This window comes from Sapajus apella, unplaced genomic scaffold (assembly GCF_009761245.1).
Source record: "Sapajus apella isolate SASKATOON/1434 unplaced genomic scaffold, GSC_monkey_1.0 scaffold37, whole genome shotgun sequence".
NCBI classification, from domain to species: Eukaryota; Metazoa; Chordata; class Mammalia; order Primates; family Cebidae; genus Sapajus; species Sapajus apella.
Window position 1 is genome coordinate 14,957,562 of NW_022436977.1, and position 20,558 is coordinate 14,978,119.

Below are 20,558 nucleotides of genomic sequence, written 5' to 3' on the forward strand. Positions count from 1 at the left end.
GTTTAACTTAACAATCTGTCATTCTAAACACTTTTAAAAATTTAAATAAAGAATATTAGTGGCAATACATGAACACTATATAAGTGATATAAAAAATTTTTTAATGTTTGTCTCCCAGTTAATATAAGATTTATTTCTAAAAATTGGAATATGGCTGGGCATGGTGGCTCATGCCTATAATCCCAGCACTTTGGGAGGCCAAGGTAGGCAGATCATTTGAGGTCAGGAGTTCAAGACTAGCCTGGCCAACACGGTGAAGCCCCATCTCTACTAAAAATAAAAAATTAAGGCCGGGCGCGGTGGCTCAAGCCTGTAATCCCAGCACTTTGGGAGGCCGAGGCGGGTGGATCACGAGGTCAAGAGATCGAGACCATCCTGGTCAACATGGTGAAACCCCGTCTCTACTAAAACTACAAAAAATTAGCTGGGCATGGTGGCGCGTGCCTGTAGTCCCAGCTACTCAGGAGGCTGAGGCAGGAGAATTGCCTGAACCCAGGAGGCGGAGGTTGCGGTGAGCCGAGATCGCGCCATTGCACTCCAGCCTGGGTAACAAGAGCGAAACTCCGTCTCAAAAAAAAAAAAAATAAAAATAAAAAAAAATAAAATAAAATAAAAAATTAGCTGGGCGTGGTGGTGGGAGCCTGTAATCCCAGCTACTTGGGAGGCTGAGGCAGGAGAACTGCTTAAACCCAGGAGGCAGAGGCTGCAGTGAGTGTCCTGGGAGCACACCACTGCACTTGAGCCTCGGCGACAAGAGCAAAACTCCATCTCAAGAAAAAAAAATGAAGTATTACTTACTGAATGGTCAGATATAAATGGGTAAATCTTTTTTTTTTTTTTTTTTTTTTTTTTTTGTGACAGAGTCTTGCTCTGTCACCAGGCGCCAGGCTGGAGCGCAGTGGTGCGGTCTCGGCTCACAGCAACCTCCGCCTCCCGGGTTCATGCAATTCTCCTACCTCAGCCTCCCAACTAGCTGGGACTACAGATGCGTGCCACCATGCCCAGCTAATTTTTATATTTTAGTAGAGACGGGTTTCACTATGTTGGCCAGGATGGTCTCGATCTCTTGACCTCATGATCTGCCTGCCTCGGCCTCCCAAAATGCTGGGATTATAGGCATGAGCCACCGTGCCAGGCAGTGAATCTTAAATATTATTTTTATCTTCTAAATTTACATTATTTTAAAGATTTCATAATATCTGTACCTTAGTTTAAGGCTTTCAGAGAGTCTTTCAGCTTCTTCAATAGCTTTTTTGATGTTTGCAGGTCCAAGTATTGAATGGAAGTAATCCTGAAATTACAGGAAAACCATCCCATATTGTTAGTACTAGGCATTGCATGTAAAACTAGGGCTAAAAGCATTACAATCATGGTGCTTATATAAAAGGAAGTTTATTACAATTGAAGATTTTAAAAACTTTTAACTTACATAAATGTATAATTTATTCTCTAAGGCCGGGCGCGGTGGCTCAAGCCTGTAATCCCAGCACTTTGGGAGGCCGAGGCGGGTGGATCACGAGGTCAAGAGATCGAGACCATCCTGGTCAACATGGTGAAACCCCGTCTCTACTAAAAATACAAAAAATTAGCTGGGCATGGTGGTGCATGCCTGTAATCCCAGCTACTCAGGAGGCTGAGGCAGGAGAATTGCCTGAACCCAGGAGGCGGAGGTTGCGGTGAGCCGAGATCGCGCCATTGCACTCCAGCCTGGGTAACATGAGCGAAACTCCGTCTCAAAAAAAAAAAAAAAAAAAAAATATTTATTCTCTAAATGTTTCAAAAGTATGTCTGCATACCATTAGTAAGTTAAAAAGATCCAGTAGTTCATAAATTTGATTTATTTGTAAATCACCATTAAAAAATATAAATAACATTCTTCTTATTTATGAGTAAGTGCCAAAGAGCAAAGCTTTCAAGAATAAGATGTGTTTTCTAATTAAAAATATGTACCTAGATTTTTCCTCTAGTCTCACAAGTAATAATCCAAAATGTTTACAGACACAACATGGAATTGGTTTTGTTTACTTGTTCTAAACAGTTATTTTTGCTTCCCCCTGTACTCTACAATAGCTACCCACATCCCAACTGGAGTCAAAACACTTTGGATACATAAAACAAGTTTCACACTTTAGGAAACTCAGAGCAACTAAAAACGAAGTAACAGAAAATAAATACTTAATACTATAATCTAGGCCAGGAACGGTGGCTCACAGCTGTAATCCAAGCACTTTGGGAGGCTGAGGCAGGCGGATCACTTGAGGACAGGTATTCCAAGATCAGCCTGGCCAACAAGCTGAAACCCTGTGCCTACTAAAAATACAAAAATCAGGTCGGTGTGGTGGTATGCCCCTGTAATCCCAGCTACTTGGGAAGCTTAGGCAGGAGAATCACTTGAACCCAGGAGACAGAAGTTGCAGTGAACTGAGATTGCACCACTGCGCTCCAGACTGGGCGACAGAACAAGACTCTGTCTCAGGAAGAAAAAAAAAAAAAAGTATAATCTACCTTTAAAAAATGCAAAAGATGGCCAGGCGCAGTGGCTCACAACTGTAATCCCAGCACTTTGGGAGGCGGAGGCGGGTGGATCACAAGGTCAGGAGCTTGAGACCAGCCTCCGTCTCTACTAAAACTACAAAAAATTACTCGGGCATGGTGATGCACACCTGTAGCCTCAGCTACTTGGGACGCTGAAGCAGGAGAACTGCAGTGAGCCAAGACTGCGCCACCGCACTCCAGCCTGGGTAACAGAGTGAGACTCCATCTCAAAAAAAAAAAAAAAAAAAAAAAAAAGCAAAAGGTTTGGCATATAATTTACTAAAAAGTACAATGAAGTTGGACCCTATAATCAGAGATATTTTCAAATCAAGGTTGGTATGACTTGGCAGTAGCCAGTTAAGTCAATTTAATGATTACTGCATCCAATTTGCCACAACATGTCAACATGACTTTGCAAATAGAGCCTACTAGCACAGTTCATTACAAATTATAATAATCAAAATTTGTAAAAAGAAGAGTTATAGCTCAGAAGTACTCATCTTTGGCTCTCAGTTATGAAGAGCTGCAGTGGTGAAGCCATGTAAACATATATAACAGCCTATATATATATACATATATATATATATATACACACATATATATATATATATACACACACACATATATATATATATCTTCTAGATTACTTATGATACAAATAAACAAAGAAATATAACTTCTGTAACTAGGCAGATCAAAACTAACAGTAGGCTGGGCGTGATGGCTGACACCTGTAATCCCAGCACTTTGGGAGGCTGAGGCAGGTGGATCACCTGAGGTCAGGAGTTTAAGACCAGCCTGGCCAAGACGGCAAACCCCCATTTCTACTAAAAATATGAAAATTAGCCAGGCGTGGTGGTCCCTGTCTGTAATCTCAGCAACTTGGGTTGTCTGTAATCACTTGAACCTGGGAGGTGGAGTTCACAGTGAGCCAAGACAGTGCCACTGCACTCCAGTCTGGGCGACAGAGTAAGACTCTATTTCAAAACAGTAACGACAAAAACCAACAGTACATATTTCATTCCCATAAGACCAGTGACCAGTAGCACAATACAACCTGGAGCATAAGAAGAATTAAATTTTTCTAAAGAAAACTGCCAGATATTTACAAACATAATTTTGAAAACCTGGACCTGAGCTCTAATCTAATATACAAATGCTCAACAATCTATCATTCTAAACACTTTTTACATTTCAAAAGAGTATGTGGTAACACAAGAACAGAATATGAGTAATACAACAAAATATTTAATTTTTGTGTCCCAATTAACATGAGACTTATTTTTTCCTTTTTTTTTTTTTGTATTTTATTTTGAGACGGAGTCTCGCTCTGTCGCCCAGGCTGGAGTGCAGTGGGGCCGTCTTAGCTTACCGCAAGCCTCCCGGGTTCTTGCAATTCTCCTGCCTCAGCCTCCCGAGTAGCTGGGACTACAGGCATGTGCCGCCATGCCTGGCTAATTTTTTTGTAGTAGACGGGGTTTCACCATGTTGCTCAGGCTGGTCTCGAACTCCTGAGCTCAGGCAATCCGCCTGCCTCAGCCTCCCAAAGTGGTGGGATTACAGGCATGAGCCACTGCACCCGGCTGAGACTTATTTTTAAGAACAAAGATCTGTTGATGGCCAGGCTAGGCGGCTCACACCTGTAATCCCAACACTTTGAGAGGCCAAAGCAGGTAGACAACTTGTACCCAGAGGGTTGAGGCTTCAGTAAGCCATGATCACACCACTGTATTCCAAAAGAGAAACAAAGTGAGACACTGTCTCAAAAAAGGTCTATTGATAACAGTTATCACATGTTTATCTAGCCTAAAAGTAGATCATGCTGGTCAGGCATGGTGGCTCACACCTGCAATCCCAGCACTTTGGGAGGTCAAGGCAGGAGGAACACGAGGTCAGGAGTTGGAGACCAGCCTGACCAACATAGTGAAACCCCGTCTCTACTAAAAACACAAAAATTAGCCAGGTCTGGTGGTGTGAGCCCAGCTACTCAGGAGTAATCCCAGCTACCTCAGGAGGCTAAGGCAGGAGAATTGCTGGAACCCGGGAGCATGAGGTTGCAGTGAGCCGAGATCACACCACTGCACTCCAGTTTGAGCGACGGAGCAAGACTGTCTCCAAAAAAAAAAAAAAAAAAAAGTATATCATGCTTTGTTTGCTTTACTCTCCTAAAGCCTAAATATATTAGAAGGACCCTTCACTACATAATTCCAATAAAAGTGCACAGTTTGTTCAATACTGTATCAACTGAACATTACAATAATTTCAGTTAGCACGCACAATGTCATGACTACTGATGATGAAACTCTCTTAACAGAAAACATAATGTAATGATTACATTAACAGAATCATTTAACAGAAATTATAATGTGATCATTCTCAATAAAAACAAGATACAAAGTAAAACCAAAAATGCTATGACTTGTTTTATTCTTTTTTTTTTTTTGAGATGGAGTCTCGCTGTGTATGCCAGGCTGGAGTACAGTGTTGCGGTCTCAGCTCACTGCAACCTCCGCCTCCCAGGTTCAAGCAATTCCCCTGCCTCAGCCTCCCAAAGAGCTGGAACTATGGATGCACACCACCATGCCTGGCTAATTTTTGTATTTTTAGTAGAGATGGGGTTTCACCATGTTGGCCAGGCTGGTCTCAAACTCCTGACCACAAGTGATCCACCCGCCTCAGCCTCCCAAAGTAGTGGGATTACAGGGGTGACCCACTGCACCAGGCCTAAATCTCAAACATTTTCTAGTACAAAATAAGAGTGAAAAAATACAAGTTTCTAAGGAAGTTTAATGATATATATTCAGTCCCTACCTGATTGAAAGGGTAAAAACAGAAAATACCTTGTTAGTAAATTTAGTGCCTCACATACTTGAAGTACACTAGAAAGGTTGGGCTATAGAAAATACAACAAAAAAACACTTCTGCAGCTGGATGAGGTGGCTCACAGCTGTAATCCCAGCACTTTGGAAGGCCGAGGCAAGCGGATGGGTCCCTTGAATCCAGGAGTTCAAGACCAGCTAGGCAACAGGGTAAGACCCTGCGTTTCTACAAAAAATAAAAAACTTAGCCAGATGTGGTGGTACGTGTCTGTAGTCCCAGCTATTCTGGAGGCTGACATGGGAGAATCAGCTGAGTCCAGAAAGTGGAAGCTGCAGTGAGCCTTGATTGTGGCCACTGAACTCCAACCTGGGTGATGGAAGTGAGATTCTGTCTCAGAACAAACAAAAAACAGTTCTAAGACAGAAGCAATGAAATACCCTGGACAGAGTAAATGAAAATAATCCTTTTACTGAAAAGCAGGAACTGAACTACTGAATCATATGAAATAAGGGCCTAAGTTACCGGAGCCTTTGCAGGGAGCTTCTCAACCTGAACTTCTCTGCCTAGATACTCCCTTTGGAAGTGCAATAGAGACTCTGCGGAAATGAAAAAATCTCTTACCTATTTAAATGTACTCACTAACTTCTCAAGAAGATTAAAAAAAAAAAAATTTTAGCTACAAAAATATTCCCAATCTTGTCATAGAAAAAAAATAACTACTAACTTCCAAGAATAAAGAAAAAAGTAAACAAGTATACTTAAAAACAAAAACAAAAACAAAAACAAAAACAAAAAACCCTGGTCAGGTGTGGTGGCTCCTGTCTGTAATCCCAGCACTTTGGGAGGCTGAGGCGGGTGGATCACCTGAGGTCAGGTTCAAGAGCAGCCTAATCAACATGGTGAAACCCCATCTCTACCAAAAATATAAAAATTACCCTGGCGTGGTGGCGTGCACCTGTAATCCCAGCTACTTGGGAGGCTGAGGCAGGTAAATCGATTGAACTAGAGAGGCGGAGGTTGCAGTGAGCCAAGATCGCACTACTGCACTCCAGCTTGGGTGACAGAATGAGACTTTATCTCAAAAATTAAAAAAAAAAAACAAAACAAAAAACCCTACCACACAGACAAAACAATAAACAACTACCAAAGTTATCCTAATTACAAGACTTTCAAAAATATTTACTTTAGTAAGCACTGTTTATCGTGCTTTTTAAGTAATTCCACTTTAACATATTTCAAAAATTCGTTTGCATTTAGAAAGGCCTCGCCTCTCTGTCTATTACCTGCAGATACGCAGGTCTAAAAATGTTAAATAATGTTTCTCCCAGGGCAGGACCAATTCAACCACTGTGGACAGATGGATGAACCTCCAAATGAAACAGGCTCCCTCTTTCAAAGATAGATCTAAAAACCTAGTAGCTGGCCAGGTGCAGTGGCTCACCCTTGCAATCCCAGCACTTTGGAAGACCAAAGTGGGCAGATCACGAGGTCAGGAGTTTGAGACAGCCTAGACAATATGGAAAAACCCCCAACTCTACTAAAAATACAAAAATTAGCCAGGCATGGTGGCAGGTGCCTCTAGTTCTAGCTACTCTGGAGGCTGAGGCAGGAGAATTGCCTGAACCTGGGAGGCAGAGGTTGCAGTGAGCCAAGGTTGTGCCACTATACTCCAGCCTGAGCAACAGAGCAAGACTCTATCTCAAAAAAAATACTAGTAGTAAAAAAAAAAGTTGTCACATAAAAATAAGAGACTAAACCTCAAATCTTAAGAAAGTACAATAAAAGCACTATTTTAAAAAGTTGTATTTTCTTGGCTCATGTGTTGATGAAGGAAAATAAAAATAAAAAATTAAAAAAAATCATATTTTCTTAATGACTAAATTCAATCCTTCTACTTGACCTGGTAATAATTACCTCAGAAAAAAATTATGAATCTGTATGTTGCTGTAAACTTGTACTAATCCACAGCAAATTCACACGTTACAACCATTTGTGAATAACACTATATCTTTAGTTTGCTTTTTCTATCTACATGAGATATGATACTACATATAATTTGAGCTAATTTCATTATTATTTAAAATTTTTAGAAAAAATCAATAACTCCATTATGCAAAATAACTTAGGAAATAAAAATTCAAAAATAAAAGGTACCTGCTGTTGCTTGAAATCAGGTCTTTTTTTGATAAGATTATAAACAGTTACGTATTTCATATATAGTACATAGGCCTTTTCCTCATCACGATCTAATCTGCATTCTTCTGCGGTCTTAAAGATCTTCAGGGCACTGTGCACATAGCTTAAAATTAGAGAAAAAAATATAATTAAAGCACTTGACATCTGCGAAAAAAAATACAGGTTATATACAAAATCCACAGATAATCTTTATGAGGGGTCCCCAACCCCAGGGCCACAGATTGGTACTGGTTCGTGGCCTGTTAGGAAGCAGGCCACACAGCACTAGGTGAGTGGTTGGTCTAGTGAGCTAAGCGTCATCTGTATTTACAGCCACTCCCCATTGTTTGCATTACCGCCTGAGCTCCACCTCCTGTCAGATCAGTGGCCGAATTAGATTCCCATAGGAGCACGAACTCTATTGTGAACTGCGCATGTGAGGGATCTAGGTTGCACATTCTTTTTTTTTTTTTTCTGAGATAAGAGTCTAGCTCTTGTTGCCCAGGCTGGAGTGCAATGGTGCAATCTCGGCTCACTGCAACCTCCGCCTCCCAGATTCAATTTCTCCTGCCTCAGCCTCCCAAGTAGCTGGGATTATAGGCATGTGCCACCACGCCCAGCTAATTTTTGTACTTTTAGTAGAGATGAAGTTTCACCATGTTGGTCAGGCTGGTCTCGAACTCCTGACCTCAAGTGATCCTCCTGTCTCCGTCTCCCAAAATGCTGGGATTACAGGCATGAGCCACACCACCCAGCCAAAGTTGTGCATTCTTTATGAGAATCTAAGGCCTGATGATCTGTCACTGTCTCCCATCACCCCCAGATGTGATGGTCTAGTTTCAGGAAAACAAACTCAGGGCTACCACTGATTCTACCTTATGGTGAGTTGTATAATTATTTCATTACACATTACAGGGTAATAATAATAGAAATAAAGTGCACAATAAATGTAGTGAACTCGAATCATCCCAAAACCATCCTCCCCAACCCTGGTCCATTGAAAAATTGTCTTCCACAAAACCAGTCCCTGGTGCCAAAAAGGTTGGGAACCACTCATCTTGATAAAGCAAAGTTCATGATTTAGGTTCCACTGCTTCAGAACTGATACAAAGTTTGGATACAACCAACTTATACATATCACTTCCTCTGGGATAAGGGTACTGCTAGAGATAAACCAGTGCTAGAAAGGAATGAGCTGGCTTAGGCCTGACCTTAAAGACTGTCCTATCTAAAGGTGGCTTTATCTTTCCCATTGTTTCCCATTTGAAAATCATTAAACGTGAGTTAAATAGAGCTGTTTTCTGTCACCTCATCAACATCATCAACTTAAGTAGCCCAATCCCTCTCCCACTCTTTCTGCCCTTCAAAAGATCTTTTTATTTTTATTTTGAGGCAGTCTCACTCTGTCACCCAGGCTGGATGGAGTGTAATGGTACAATCTCGGCTGACTACAACCTCCACCTCCTGAGTTCAGGAATCCCCCAGTCTCTCAGTAGCTGAGATTACAGACGCATGCCCCCACACCAAGCTAATTTTTGTATTTTTAGTAGAGACAGGTTTCACCATGTTGGCCAGACTGGTCTCGAACTCCTGATCTCAGGTGATCCACCCACCTTGGCCTCCTAAAGTGCTGGGATTACAGGCATGAACAACCATGCCTGGCCTCAGAAGATCTTTTTTTTTTTTTTTTTTTAAATGGAATCTCACTCTGCTGCCCAGACTAGAGTATAGTGGCACGATCTTGGCTCAGTGCAACCTCCGCCTCCAGGTTCAAGTGATTATTCTGCCTCAGCCTCCTGAGTAGCTGGGATTATTTTTATATTTTTAGTAAAGATGTGGTTTTACCATGTTGGCCAGGCTGGTCTCGAACTCCTGACCTCTGGTGATCCGCCCGCCTCAGCCTCCCAAAGTGCTGGGATTACAGGTGTGAGCCACAGTGCCTGGCCAAAAGCATCTTTTTTAAAAGCCCATTTTGTCTTTAGTAATGTTTTGAAATTCAGTTCATTCTGGAATTTTCCATTCTTTCTTTAAAGTTTGTATCATTCTCTAGCCAAGTGTGGTGGCTCACTCCTACAATCCCAGCACTTTGGAAGGCCAAGACAGGCGGATCACTTGAGGCCATGAATTCAAGACCATCCAGGAAATATGGTAAGACCGCATCTCTCTAACAATTTAAAAATTAGCTGGACACTGGGGCACAAGCGTGCGGTCCTAGCTACTTGGGAGGCTGAGCCAGGAGGATCACTTGAGCCCAGGAAGTTGAGGCTGCAGTGGGCCATGAGCATGCCACTGCATTCCTGCAAGACAGCAAGATCCTGTCTCAAAAAAAAAAGGGGGGGGGGAATTATTATTATTATTTGAGACAGAGTTTTGCTCTTATTGCCCAAGGTGGAGTGCAATGGCACAATCTCGGGCTCACTGCAACCTCGATCTCTTAGCTTCAAGAGATTCTCCTGCCTCAGCCTCCCAAGTAGCTGGGATTACAGGCACACGCCACCACACCCAGCTACTTTTTTGTATTTTTAGTAGAAACAGAGTTTCACTATGTTAGCCAGGCTGGTCTGGAACTCTTGACCTCAGGTGATCTGCCCGCCTTGGCCTCTCAAAATGCTAGGCTTACAGGCGTAAGCCACCATGCCCGGCCAAAAGGGAATTATTTTTATACTGTTTTATGAAAAGACAATGACTTGTGGCTGAATTTCTTTTTTTTTTTTTTAGAACCCTTATAATTCTTGCCTCTTAAACTTCTGACTTACAGATATCTATATGATCTGTCTGGAGAGCTGATAATATACATATTAGCAGAATATATATATATATTATTCTACAATTGCTTTAAGACCTTCTCTAAGGAGATGTTATTTTATTCATGTGATGGTGTTTTCAAATAAACTTTAAATTAACGTCACCTAACTTTAATATGGAAATAAACTAAAAATTAATATTTGATTCAATCAAACTAGCAAAGGATACATCATACCTCTTAGTGCTTATCTTCTCTGGTTTAACTTCTGTCTTCTTATTGAGGTCTTTTAGTGAAGAACTGAGGTAGAGTTCTTTAGGAAGTGAAGCCACAGCAGGCATGATGAATTATCTTTTCTTTCACAATGGATGCTATATTACCTTAAAAGTAGTTATTTCCTGAAACAAATACAAACAATTACACTAATTTTCCTCAGTAACAATAAAAGAAGCGAGCAGTCAAAAAAATAAAACTTCTAAATTAACTCCTAGGGTTAATTTTTATTTAGAATATCTATTTCAGGAGTTTAAGATATGTAGAATATAAGTGAACAATTTAATAATTTTTATAATTTAATAATTTTTTTCAAACTTTCATTAACCAAATGAATTACTTTTTGTATCATTTTGCCTTAAGAGTTGGGAATCTTAACCTGTCAAAGGAACTATTAGTAAGAATAATAGAAGCTTTTACATGTTTCTTTGGTTAAAATAGCATTAATGTCATCCTGGTAAAACACCATCTCTACTAAAAATACAAAAATAAGCTAGGCATGGTGGAGCATGCCTGTCGTCCCAGCAACTGGGGAGGCTGAGGCAGAAGAATCTCTTGAACCCAGGAGGCGGAGACTGCAGTGAGGCGAGATCATGCCAGTGCATTCCAGCCTGGTGACAGAGAGAAGCTCTGTCTCAAAAAAACAACAAAAAAAATTAACATATAGATCAGAAGTAGGCGAAATATTCATCTAGAAATATTTCTCTTTTCTTATTGATGATATCTATTTATTTTTTTAAGTGATTTCTTTTTTTTTTTTTTTTTTAAATATGGTGTCACTCTGTTACCCAGGTGACCACCATGGCTCACTGCAATCTTTACCTTGGGAGCTCAAGCAATCCTCCTATCTAAGCCTCCCAAGTAGCTGGAATTAACAGGTGTTTGCCCTTAGCTAGCTTTTGTATTTTCATGGATATGTGGTTTTGTCATATTCGCCAGGCTGGACTCAAACTCCTGGTCTTAAGTGATCCACCCGCCTCAGCCTCCCACAGTGCTAGGATTACAGGCATGAGCCACCACGTCTGGCTACTTCTTTCCAATCTCTTAATCTTCATTCTATCAGAGTTCACTATTATTAAACAAATGGACACCAATAAACATCTAATCCTAAAAAGCTAAGTAAGGTACAACTTGGAGCAGGGAATGGGGAGGCCTCTGTTCACCTACAGAAATTCCAAAAGCACCCCAAAATTCTAGTAATATTTTATATTAAATACTGATACTTTGTTATTTATTGGTACTCATCCCTTGTAATCCTGTGCCACATCAGTCCACTGTCTTAGTCACCAAACCATTTTTTCTCTGAATACTGCATTTTTATCATTTTCACTTTTTTTCTATCCATACTCGCTCCAGGTATCTACAAACACATGTCGAATCAAACACTTTAATTTATACTTTCAGATCTATGCATTTAGAAACAATGATCTAATATACAAACATTTTCTACACTTTACCATTCACCCAGGGTCCCGCATCTAAAACTGCAGTGATAGAGGAGAAAAGGTCTCTGCACCACACTATCACTCCCAAATGGATCAACTGATATCAAATATGTCCTTCTAGCAAGGTATCTGATTCCTCAACAATTCATCATCAAACCTGCTAAGAGCATCCATTAAGGAAAGTGTATGCCAGAGTTCCCCTAGGTCTCCTCATACTTCACAGAGACAACACCATTGTTTCAGTGTCAGTGTAAATCACCAGGAGACTTAGCTTGCAACAGCAGGCCCTGTGTTAAAAAGGGGTATTAAAGGGGTATATAAGATATAGTCTCTGATTCTCCAAGGATAAACAGTTTAACCAGAAAACATACCCTCCCCTCCCCGCCTTCCCACCTCATCATCTCCTATCCATCTCCCACAATGTTGAATGAAAAACCAAGAATCTGTGTAATACAATACTCCATATAAAGTTTAAAAATCAAACTAAACTGAACAATATATTGCTTAATGATATAAATGAGGTAAAATTACAAAGAAAGAGAGAAAATGATAAACACAAAATTTTATTTTTTGGGAGAGGGAGAGTTGTAACCAGAAAGACATATATAAGGAGCCTCAAGTGTAGAGCAAGGATTTATTTCTCAAATTGGGTGGTATGTGCACAGGTGATTACCTTATCATCATGCTTTATAACATATAAAAAGAACATATGTAATGTACTTAAAGTTTCAAAGAAAGAAATATGAGCATTAACAATGCAAATGTGAGTAAAGTTATGCAACATACATAAATATGAAGAGAGTATCCAGAGAGATGTAAAAGTTAGGAAGTTATGGGTTAAACAGGCAACTAACAAAAATTACACATTTTTTAAAAAATACTGATTAAAAAAAAAAGACTTAGAACATTGGGACCGGGCACAGTGGCTCACACCTGTAATCCTAGCACTTTGGGAGGCCAAGGCAGGCAAATCACTTGAGGTCAGTCATTCAAGTCCAGCCTGGCCAACATAATGGAACCCCATATCTACTAAAAATAAAAAAATTAGCTGGGCATGATCGCGTATGCCTGTAATCCTATCTACTCAGGAGGCTACGGCAGGAGGATCACTTGAACCTGGCGGGTAGAGGTTGCAGTGAGCCGAGATCACACCCCTGCACTCCAGCCTGGGTGACAGAGCAAGACTGTCTCAAAAAAAAAAAAAAAAAAAGCTGAGCATGGTGTCAGGCACCTGTAACCCCAGCTACTTGGGAGGCTGAGGCAGGAGATTCACTTGAACCCAGGAGGTAGAGGTTGCAGTGAGCCAATATTGTGCCACTGCACTCCAGCCTGGGCAACAGAGTGAAATGCCATCTCAAAAAGAGAATAAACATACCAACAAAATTTTAAAAACTAATGTGGAAGAGAAAGTTGTAAACAGTAGTAATACAATATAGTATGATATCAAACTACAGGGTTACAAATACTATAGTATAAGAAAAATTAAGAGAGAACATTAAGTATGACTAGAGGGATCTTAGAAGTCATCATCAAAGAGACAATATTTGATGTGAGTCTTGGTGGGGAAAGATTGTTCAAAGAAATGAAGAGCCGGATGAAGAAAAGCAAGTAAAGAACATCTTTAGGAATTAGCCACCACATAGAATGAACGAGGATCTACAAGGCAGTGAAAAAATAGCCTTGGAACAAGTAATGGAAGGCCTTGAATGTTACTAAAGCATTTATTTTGTTTTCTAAAAGTAGCAGAGTTCTGAAGCAGGGAGGTAAATGACTGAAACTAAGAAGAGTACAAAGTCAGGCGGTAAGTGATAGGGAAAACACTAGTTATCTATTATAATGATCCTAGGGAAAGATGATGAAGGTCAGAACTAGGACAATAGAGATGGAATAGAGGAGACAGATACAAGAGATACTGCAAAGGTAGAATGACAGGACTTAGCAAATGACTAGACACGAAGAGGGAAAGTACAGGGATAAGATTACCACGTCACCAAAGATTTTAGGCAAGGGTTTCTAGGAGAAAGACCATACTTTTTAAAAGCTTTCTTTTCTGTCCCGATTTGGTTTTTGAAAACAGTTCAAATAAGTAATACTCTTCTCTGATAATGTCTAAAGTCCATTAAAAACCCATAGTTGTTTCTATTTTAGTACCAAAATCATGTAAGTTACACTGTCACTTAATGATGCCTAGTGCTAAAATACTTTCAGCAGTATTTTCATTGCTATTTGAGCCTCTACGGTCACACACATTTCTGCAGAAGTCAAATAGAAGGTAAAAGGTATTTTCCCCTCATGAAGTGAGAAAGCAGAACATATACAGTAATTCCTTAGTATCTGTGGGAGAGTAGTTCCAGGACTTCCCACAAGTACCAAAAATCCACAGATGTCCAAATCCCTGATATAAAATGGTGTAAGATTTGCATATAACCTATGTACGTCCTCCCATATACTTTAAAGTATCTCAAGATTACTTAAAATACCTAATTACTTATAATACCTAATACAGTGTAAATGTTACATAAATAGTTGTTGTACTGGTTAGGGAATAATGACAAGAAAAAAGTCTGTACATGGTTCAGTACAGATGCAATTATTTTAAAAAATATTTCCAATCTGCCATTGGTTGAATTCACAGAAACAGAAGACTGACTGTGTAACCAATCTAAATCTATGTGAATTTAAAATGTTATATTTTTGATTAAGTCATTTTGCCATTAAAGAAATCTGAAAATAGACTGACATAAAGTATATGAGACTAGAATGACTGAATGAATTCAATTTCCTTATTTTGGCTGCAATCGTTGAAAAAAAATAAAAGAGCAGCAGTAACAACAAACTCACTGATACTTATACAAAAGTGTTCATTAACTACAGAAGTCAAATAATTTGAAGAATTTACTTGTTTAGATTTAGGACAAACCATAACATACAATGCATTAAAATTATCTTATGCAGCTGGGCACACTGGCTCATGCCTGTAATCCCAGCACTTTGGGAGGCCAACGCAGTTGGATTGCTTGAGGTTGGGAGTTCAAGGCTAGCCTGGCCAACATGATGAAACCCCATCTCTACTAAAAATACAAAAATTAGCCAGACGTGGTAGCACACACCTGTAATCCCACCTATTCAGGAGGCTGAGGCAAGAGAATCGCTTGAACCTGGGAGACGGAGGTAGTGGTGAGCCTAGATCGCACCACTGCAATCAAGCCTGGGTAACAAGAACGAAATTGTTTCAAAAAAAAAAAAAAATTATCTTATGCTTCAAAAAGGATTCCAAGTGAAAAAAAAAACTAAGTATACGTAAGAAAAATTAACATGCTTCTAAGAACAAAAAATAAAAATTCTTAAGATGTGTAAACCTGACAAAGATAAAGAAATTCAGCTTTAGTTAAATAGCAGTGCTCCAAAAGTGAAACCCAAATATGTTGAAAATGAGTTAACAATAAAGAGAACGCGTTCTTTCTCTGACATCCTTCTGCTCCTTTCAAAGAGAAAGAATAGGGACTAGGTGACTAAAACCACAAAGTGAAGACTGAAAGGTAAAAAGTGAAAATTGAGGTTTGCAGTCATTCAAAATAGTCCTGATTTTAAGCAGGGCTTCACACCCGCCACTGCCAAGGTCTTTGGCAATATTGAAGGGAAAGCAAAAGTTGTCTTTTTGGCCACCCACCATCTCTCCCTATCTCTGCTCTTTAGGCAGCAACAATAAACATAGATATCTTCTCGCTGTCTTAAATCTCATACCATATAATCCACTCTTCACTCATTCTACGTGGCGGGGGGGAGTGCCACAAATAACTAAGTATTGATGAAATAACATTTTTTTTTTTGAGACAGAGTCTCGTTCTGTCTCCCAGGCTGGAATACAGTGGCACGATCTCAGCTCACTGCAACCTCCACCTCCCAGGTTCAAATGATTCTTGTGCCTCAGTCTCCTGAGTAGCTAGGACTACAGGCACATGCCAACATGCCTGACTAATTTTTTGTATTTTTAGTAGAGATGGGGTTTTACCATGTTAGCCAGGATGGTCTCAATCTCCTGACCTCGTGATCTGCCTGCCTCAGCCTCCCAAAATGCTGGGATTATAGGTGTGGGCCACCATGCCCTGCCTGATGAAATAACATTTTAAAGTAATCCTCAAGTATTAAGAAGGCTCAACCTGCTCAAGATTTAATCATTGCTAAAATGTATGGTATTTTCTGAGCAACTACTATGTCTCTAGCACTGTGCTAAAGGCTTGAGGGCAGTGTTTTTAAAATCCATTAGAAGGTCATGATCAGCATTAAAAAAAAAATAGCAAACATCAGACTATGTCACACAAAGTAAGGTTAGGTACTTCTTCATAAAATTGTTTCTGTTATGTACATGTGTGTAAGATGTAACACTGGATGAAAATGTAAAACCTATTTCTTAATATAGATAACAATTTTTAAAAACTGTCAAAGTCTCACACTACAGGAATTAACTCCAAGTATGGTTCAATGACCAGTGCTGATTAAGGAACTGTTATCAGTTTGTGATAAAATAAGTTTGTGACAGAATGTAAATCAATTAAGCACACTGACCTTTTTACAGTAGCAAGACTTTCTCCATGAAAAAAGCAGTGCACTGACTGGGCATGGTGCCTCACAACTGTAATTCCAGCCCTCTGGGAGGCCAAGATGGGAGGACTGCTTGAGCCCACGAGTTCAAAAACAGATATTTATGTTGAGTATTGTTGCTGTTTGAAGGACAGAGATAGAAAAGATAGAAAAAGATAGTGGGTGACCCACAAAGAGGGCAACAAGTGAGACAAAAAAATTTACAAAAAATTAAAAAATTAGCTGGGCGTAGTAGCGCACACCTGAGGTCCCAGCTACAAAAAGAAACTTAAGTTCCACCTGTTCCATCCTTTATGGTCTCAGTTCTTGGGAGTTTGTTTCTTCATGTGAATCCTACAGTGTTTGTGATCTATATCATTCCTTCAATATAGTAATGTGACCAATAGACAATTACTACAAGACTTTAAAATCCTCATTCACATGCAGAGCTCATGATGATGTGATGAGACAGAGAGAAACTGGCCTTGAGGATAGAATTTAGCTAAGAACAGGGTAAGAGGGAAGGGTGTGGTGGCTCAAGCCTGTAATCCCAATACCTTGGGAGGCTGAGGCCGGCGGATCACCTGAGGTCAGGAGGTCAAGACCTGCCTGGCCAACATGGGGAAACCACATCTCTAACAAAAATACAAAAATTAACTGGGCGTGGTATCAAGTACGTGTAATTCCAGCTACTTAGGAGGCTAAGACAGGAGAATCACTTGAACCTGGGAGGCAGAGGTTGCAGTAAGCCAAGATCTTGCTACTGCATTCCAGCCTGAGGAACAATAGTGAAATTCCATATCCAAAAAAAAAAAAAAAAAAAAAGAAAGAACAGGGTAAGAAAGGACATGTGGCCGGGCACAGAGGCTCACACCTGTAATCCCAGCACTTTGGGAGGCTGAGGCAGGCGGATCACCTAAGGTCGGGAGTTCAAGACCAGCCTGACCAACATGGAGAAACCTGTCTCCACTAAAAATACAAATTAGCTGGGCATGGTTGTGAACACCTGTAAATTCCACCTACTTGGGAGGCTGAGGCAGGAGAATCTCCTGAACCAGGGGGCGGAGGTTGCAGTGAGCAGAGATCGCGCCACTCCACTCCAGCCTGGGCAACAAGAGCAAAACAACATCTCAAAAAAAAAAAAAAGGAAAAAGAAAGGAGGACATTTCAGAAGAGGGAAACATCATGAAGAAGGATACAAAATGAAAAATTAGTGAGAGAAAAAAATGAGAATAATAAGGAATGTTACAGAGGTTACTGGGAAATAATCAGTTGGATAGAGGGAAAATGCTAACATGTCTTTGGATCCCAGGCACCTGTCTCAGTAGTCCTCACATAGTCATCGCTTTAACAAATGTTCCCTGTCAGCTGAATTCAAGTAACAGAAAAATAATAAATGTTGGCTAACAACAATAACTAAATTACACTATGTAGGAGATGGAGTTACATTACGGAAGACTTTTGAAGTCATCCAGAATTCTTTATATTTGATTGAGCAGGCAATAAAAGCCAGTTCTTGATGGGAGAAACAGTATCTCAGGATCGTCAAATTAGGGAGATATAAGATGGAAAGGAGATGAGAACCAGGGAATGACACTATGGAAAAGAGTAATTAGAAGGTTACTGAAGAAAACACAAAATGGCATAAACAAGCTTTGGTAATTGATTGATTGAAACAGAGTATTTTCTCTTGCTTACATCCACATCCACACCCACATCAACCCACCACCCACCCACCCACACACACACACACACAGGCACTCACATACTACCCTGCAAAATACGAAGAGCAGTAATGCTATTAACAAAAGAATAAATGCTGCAGTTCAAAACTGATCAGTTTACAGCAGCGTGTGTCAACCTTGCCGTCACTTACATTTTGGACCAGATAAACATTTGTGTGAGGGGCTGCTCTGTACAATGCGCACTGGAAGATGTTTAGCAACATCCCTAGGCTGTACCCACTAGATGCCAGTTTACTATCATCCTTCCCTTCCATTTATAACAACCAAAAATGTCTACAGTCACTGCCAAATGTGTCCTGGAAGGCAAAATTAGCCCCAAATAAGAACCACCGGTTTACAGCAAAGTAGGTAATTCAATGTGGACAATGTTGAGTGTATATTAAAGGAACATCTAAAGATGTAAATATTAACTAGAAATTAGTTCTATGGGAGAGCAGACAAATATTAAATGTTTATCAACTAAGAAGGCATCAATGTTGACTTTGATAATCCTTATTGTTTTGGAAGATAATGAAGTATTGACACCAAAATTGTATGTTATCTAGGATTTGGTGAACTGCTGCACAATATAGAGAGATCTCATCACTACCAAAAAAAGAAAAAAAAAAAATTAACAGGGCATGGTGGCATATGCCTGTGGTCCCAGCTTCTTGGGAGGTTGAAGCAGGAGGATCACTTGAGCTTGGCAGTTTGAGCTTGCAGTGAACCACGATTACACCACTGCACGCCAGCATGAGCAATAGAGGGAGACCCTGTCTCAAAAATAAAAAATTCCTATTTTCTTCACTTTTATGTACATTTTTAAACTTCTATCATAGCTTTTAAAACACAGACATTATTTATACTAGTAACTAAAATCAGGAGGATGAATCACCAAGGAAATGAGTTCTTGTTTCCTTACAGCTGAAAAGTTAACTTGAGGACCCAAAATTAGGGGAGTCTAAATGAAGAAAAGGTCAGAAAAGGACGCAGGAGTCATTAGAACAAAGAAAAACCAGGAAAGTATAACATCATGGAAACCACAGAAAGAATATTCAAAGAAACTTCAGTTCTTAGAATGCCACGAGGAAAAAAAAAAAAAAAGTAAAATAACTAGCCCTAGTTTTTTTTTTCTTTTTTTTTTTTGAGATGAAGTCTCGCTCTGTCATCCTGGCTGGAGTGCAGTGGCGCGATCTCGGCTCACCACAACTTCTGCCTCCTGGGTTCAAGCGATTCTCTTGCCTTAAGCCTCCTGAGTAGCTCAACTAGCCCTAGTTCTAAAGAGTGACTGTCTAAACCGGCTTCAATTAGGTAAACAATAGATACCTACTATACACAAGGTGCAGTATTGTGATACAGGGGATACTAAAAAAACGCACCTCTTAATAAAGTTTCTGCCTCTTAAAATGAAAGATAAATAAATAATGGTAACAAAGTTATTGGAAACGGATGTTGGGTGCCACAAAGAAAAATTAGCACTGAGACAAAGAATCTCTAAACAAATCAACTTTTACTTCCTGGACTGCAGGAAGGGTACTCTCACTAGTCATCTTGCCAAGGGTACAGTGAATAAAAGAAAAGCAAACATATTTATCCCTTACACATTTGGGGTTGTCCTTACTGCATCACGGACAACTGTGTCTGCTGTGTCTGATCCTCGATGCCTGGAGCCAGACCTTACAATTTAAACTAAAACCCGACTGGCTAAGAACTTAAAGCTTTTCTAAACAGGTAAAAGCAATGGCGAGCTGTGATACGCCTGTGAGCACGTCCAGCACAGATATCTTGGTTAAAGTACAAGGACGTAGAACGTACCACATGCCTATTAGCATGGCATGTCTAACATCTACATATGATAGGACTTAACAAAGAGTTATTAGCACACTTACGATTTATTCTTTAACAACAAAGGAAACTTTAAAGAGAAACTTTTTACTTCCCATAAATTAAAGTATGGCTTAGTGCTGTGATACAGCCACTAGCAAACCAGGCTAATAATGTCCGTTCATTTTATTAAGGACCATTCCCAGAAACTAACAAAAAGGTAACTGTTTTCCAGAGTAGATGTCTATCTACATTTGTAACTTTAATCCGTTGCTTATATATTCTACCTCATTAATTTTTTAACAGATGCAAAATCGTTAAGTAGGGAGCCAGATCATACTTAACATGCACCAAAAACATAGTTCTCAATCCTAGCTGTATGTTTGAATCAGTTACCTAGATTTGGGGGAATCTAGTGTTTAAAAAAAAAAAAAAAAA

The 20,558-nt window shown here is 39.8% G+C and overlaps 1 protein-coding gene and 1 long non-coding RNA gene across 7 annotated transcripts in view; both read right to left on the reverse strand.

The window, feature by feature from the left end:
- The window catches only part of USP8 (ubiquitin specific peptidase 8), an 81,659-nt gene that overhangs the window by 55,362 nt on the left and 5,739 nt on the right, over positions 1 to 20,558 (reverse strand). For 3 of the 6 annotated variants that reach the window (XM_032297491.1, XM_032297486.1, XM_032297487.1), the window contains exons 2-4: positions 10,511 to 10,671; positions 7,510 to 7,654; positions 1,206 to 1,291 (exon numbers count right to left, since the gene is read on the reverse strand). In XM_032297491.1, the coding sequence (XP_032153382.1) occupies positions 1,206 to 1,291; positions 7,510 to 7,654; positions 10,511 to 10,614 (335 nt within the window). In that variant the 5' untranslated portion in view covers positions 10,615 to 10,671. Of the gene's footprint in view, positions 1 to 1,205; positions 1,292 to 7,509; positions 7,655 to 10,510; positions 10,672 to 10,925; positions 10,944 to 13,264; positions 13,283 to 16,557; positions 16,713 to 20,558 lie in introns of those variants that run through there. The other 3 variants (XM_032297488.1, XM_032297489.1, XM_032297490.1) reach the window with 3 other exon arrangements.
- Positions 2,766 to 3,344, reverse strand: LOC116564401. Its single transcript, XR_004274877.1, has 2 exons — positions 3,151 to 3,344; positions 2,766 to 3,094 (listed from the first exon to the last, which is right to left on the reverse strand). It is a non-coding gene; the product is annotated as an uncharacterized LOC116564401 (long non-coding RNA).